The sequence below is a fragment of the Myotis brandtii genome, unplaced genomic scaffold (assembly GCF_000412655.1).
Source record: "Myotis brandtii unplaced genomic scaffold, ASM41265v1 scaffold426, whole genome shotgun sequence".
Taxonomy (NCBI): Eukaryota; Metazoa; Chordata; class Mammalia; order Chiroptera; family Vespertilionidae; genus Myotis; species Myotis brandtii.
In genome coordinates this window covers 594124-597756 of record NW_005366314.1, presented here as the reverse complement: position 1 = coordinate 597756, position 3633 = coordinate 594124, and the positions used below count along the sequence as shown (strand labels likewise).

Below are 3633 nucleotides of genomic sequence, written 5' to 3'. Positions count from 1 at the left end.
TGTGCCCTGACCGGAGTGGAACCTGGGACCCTTCAGTCTGCAGGCCGGCGCTCTGCCCACTGAGCCACACCGGCCAGGGTGCTCTCAGAGCCTCCAGCCTGTGTGATGCCCGCAGCCCCCTGGGCCCGATGCCCGTCTCTCCGACATGCACTGCAAGCCCTGCCGGCACCTGCCCTCTGAGCTCCAGACTCAGGTGCTCCCACCACGCAGCAGCCGCACGCGAATTCCCCTCCGTGTGTTCATGGTCATTCTCCTCCCTCGCTCGGTCCCTCCACGTGAGCGGGAAAACCTCTCCTGCTCCTCGTTCTAGGACCCTGTCCCTCCCCACAGCGGAGCCCTCCCGGAGGCCGGCCTGCCCAGCGGAGCCGACCTGACCCGCCCTCCCGCCAGGTCGCTGACCTGCTCCCACACACACACACACACACACACACACACACCCCGCCCCCAGCCCTCTCGCTCTCCCCCCGCCCCGATACTGCCTTGGCTCCCGGGGAGGAGGGAGAGCTTGAGTCTTAGGGTCAGACAGACCTGAGTGGGAGCCGGCTCTGTCCCTTCCGGGTGTGGCCTCGGGCACTGTGAGGGCTCCCCAGGGCAGTGTCTGTGGTGATGGTGATGGTGGCAGCGCTGCCCCCCGGGAGGGGGAATGGGGGGGGTTGCTGTCAGGGTCACAGGCGATCACGCCCCCGCACGGAGCCCACTTTCCAACAACGGTCAGCGCTTCACACATCACCGTTATCTCAGGTCTGGTTTCTGCGAACTTCTGCTCAAACGTCCATGATAGATGAGCTGACACCGGTTTTACTGTGACTCTACGCAGGAGGGCTTTCCTCATTGGTTGGTTTGTTTGTTGTTTTAATCGCGGCTTTGAAGCTGTTTGCCCCGCGGGGTCCTCAGGGATAGAGACAGGATGGTGGCGACCACCAGGGAGCTGGAGGCTCCTTCCACCTTCGTCGGGTGGCGCTGCTCAGCGGCTGCCGGCCACCGGACTCGCGGACACGTTCCCCCCGGTGAATTCTCCGACTTTTACGTTGTGCAGGTGGTGGCCAGCGCGCCTGCTCACAACGTTTATTTAGACTAGTTCACGACTTTTGATACCTTTTCCTTTCATTTAAACGGTGACTGGCATACGACAGACATTCAGCCCAGCGTGGCTGTTGTTACTATTATGTCGTTGTTGTTAGCATCTTACGTGGATGCTCTCTAACAGCTGTTATGTTCTCTTATCCGCTGGTTTTCTCATTGGCCGTTGGTTGAGTCTTAAGTGACTGATGCAAGTATGTTTGTCCCCAGGGCCAAGCTTCCCACATCTCTCCCCAAACAGACCCACGATCAGGGACTTGCCCTTCGCCCGGAGCAGCCTGGCCCCCCTGGCCGACCAGAAATGTAAGTGTCCCGCCCCCCGCCTCCGCCTCCACTGCCTGGTGCCCACAGTCCGTCTGTCCGGGGGCAGCTGGCTGTTACTTCACTCACTTTCGCTGTAAAGGGGGCGGGGAGGGCGGGCAGGGAATGGCGCCGGTCCTCACGGCCTGTTAACAGGCCGCTCCTTCCTTCCGGCGCCTTCTGTGGACTGTAGAAGCCAGAGCATGTTTTGCTCTGTTTGTGTTGCTGTGACTGTCCCGCGTGATCAGAAGGGGGTTCACATCCTGCTCCTGGGGCGGCCCTCGGCACGTGCCCCCCTGTGATGAGTGTCTGCCCTGCGGCCAGGCCCCTCCGCCCGGCAGGGGGCACGCTCTCGTCGGGGTCACGTTGCCGTTACCGATTCCTGTTCTATTTACACCAAACGTCTCACAGTATGAATACCCATCGGCTCCCCCCAGCAGGGACCTCGTGCTTGTGTTTGAAAGGGCCGCCCGGGTGCTTGTGATAAAGTCGACTCCGGGCCACACACCCAGTGCAGGTGGTCTGCAGGTGAGCGGTGACGCTGAGATGAGCTCGGCGTGCAGGATTGAGCTAGAGAAGCAGAGGGCGACCGCTCGCTCAGGCGTGAAGCAAAACCTCCAAGGCCCTCATGGCTTCTGTTTGGGGAGTACAGCAAGTGACAATGGTAAACAGGCATGCCTATGAGATCATCTGAGCTGAGTTATACATTAAACGATTAATTTCCTATATTACACAAAGACCCTCTCAACCAGCAGCTGTGTACCCTCCCTTGAACTTTCCATGCCCTCATGGACCCATGGAAGCTCTGCCTCAGAACAATAGGTCTTGCGTGGAAGGCTTTGTTCTGACGTGGCCCGCTTGCAGGCCCCCGCCTTTTCCTGGCAGAACGTCCTCTTCTAGTTAACTTCATTCCGCTTGACCGGCTGCACCCAGCAACTCCGTGTCGGAGGGAGGTCTCCCCTTGTTCCCATTGTGCAGACGGGGAGACTGAGGTCTCGCTCAGCGGCCTTACGCGGTGAAGAGCAGCGCCAGGAGCACAGCTCAGGCTACGGGCAGCTGCTCCCAACACAAGCGTGTTTCCTGGGCCCTCGTGTCCTCCTTTGTTGGGTGTTTCCTTCCACGTCCTGCGTGGAGTAGGGTTCGGTACCTGAAAGAGGAGCCGCACAACAAATGAGAGAAAAAGACACGAGATAATTTTGCAATATTGGGGGACCAGGCGGCTGCAGAGGGTGAGTGAAGTCAGAGCTGCCCTCCCTCTTTCTGGGCGTCCGTCTCCCCAGAGCCTGGGACAGGCCAGCCTGCTGCGCTGCTGGGAGAAGTAAGTGAGATGAGAAGGTCAAACCTCGGCAACCGTTTTCCCGAGGAAATGTCCTCTGTTCCCCGACCCAGTGGGGAGGGAACCCATCGAAGCTTCTGGGACCCTCGGGTGACAGTGACCGGGGTCTTGGTGTCACCCCGTCATTTAGCGGAAGGAGAGGGAGAGGTGGCGGGCTACGCCCAAGTCCCCCGTGAGCCGCCGAGAGCGAGGTCTCTGCCTTAGCTCCGGCTCCTCTGCCCTTGCACACAGACAGGCACACGCATGCACACACGCACACACATACGTGCACATGCTCTGTGCCCGTGAGCGTTTTCTGCGCTGGGAACTCAGTCACCGAAGGAAAGTCGGGCCGCCCTTGTGACCTTGTCGCTAAGCAGAAACCAGCCTCTGTCTGAACAGACGTTGGGTGTGTGCAGTCTGGCTCCCCCAAGACATGCCCTCACCCCCTAACAAATGACACCTCAGCCCTGGCCGGTGTGGCTCAGTGGATAGGGCGCCGGCCTGTGGACTCAGGGGTCCTGGGTTTGATTCTGGTCCAGGGCACATGCCCGGGTTGTGGGCTCGGTTCCCAGTAGGGGCCGCCCCGGCCAGGAGCGCTGACCCGGACCACGCCTGTCAATCACCCGGAGGGCCAGGCCGCTCGGTTTGTGGGAAGAGACTGATTCCGTAAATCTCACTCTAAGCCATTCTCCGCTTTATCGTCCGCGGCCTCACTCCAAAGACAGCGTTTCCCGGAGGCAGAGCGCCTGGCCGTGCCTGCGGGCGAGGAAAAAAAGACAAGAAATAACACGTGTGTCTCCTGCCACCGCGCCCACGAGACTCTGAGAGAAGCGGCTTTGACGTATCTCCTTCTCTCTCCCCCCAGTTCTGTCCGGAGAGCCCCTGCGGACGACCCGCGTGCTCCCCGCCATCCCCAGCCAGCGGGGCCACGGGGC

The 3633-nt window shown here is 60.6% G+C and overlaps 1 protein-coding gene across 1 annotated transcript in view; it reads left to right on the top strand.

Moving 5' to 3' along the window:
- Positions 1-3633, top strand: part of ANKRD55 (ankyrin repeat domain 55) — a 24605-nt gene that overhangs the window by 20138 nt on the left and 834 nt on the right. Inside the window, exons 8-10 of the mRNA XM_014546037.1 lie at positions 116-275; positions 1291-1383; positions 3564-3631. Of these exons, the coding sequence (XP_014401523.1) occupies positions 116-275; positions 1291-1383; positions 3564-3631 (321 nt within the window). The remainder of the gene's footprint in view (positions 1-115; positions 276-1290; positions 1384-3563; positions 3632-3633) is intronic.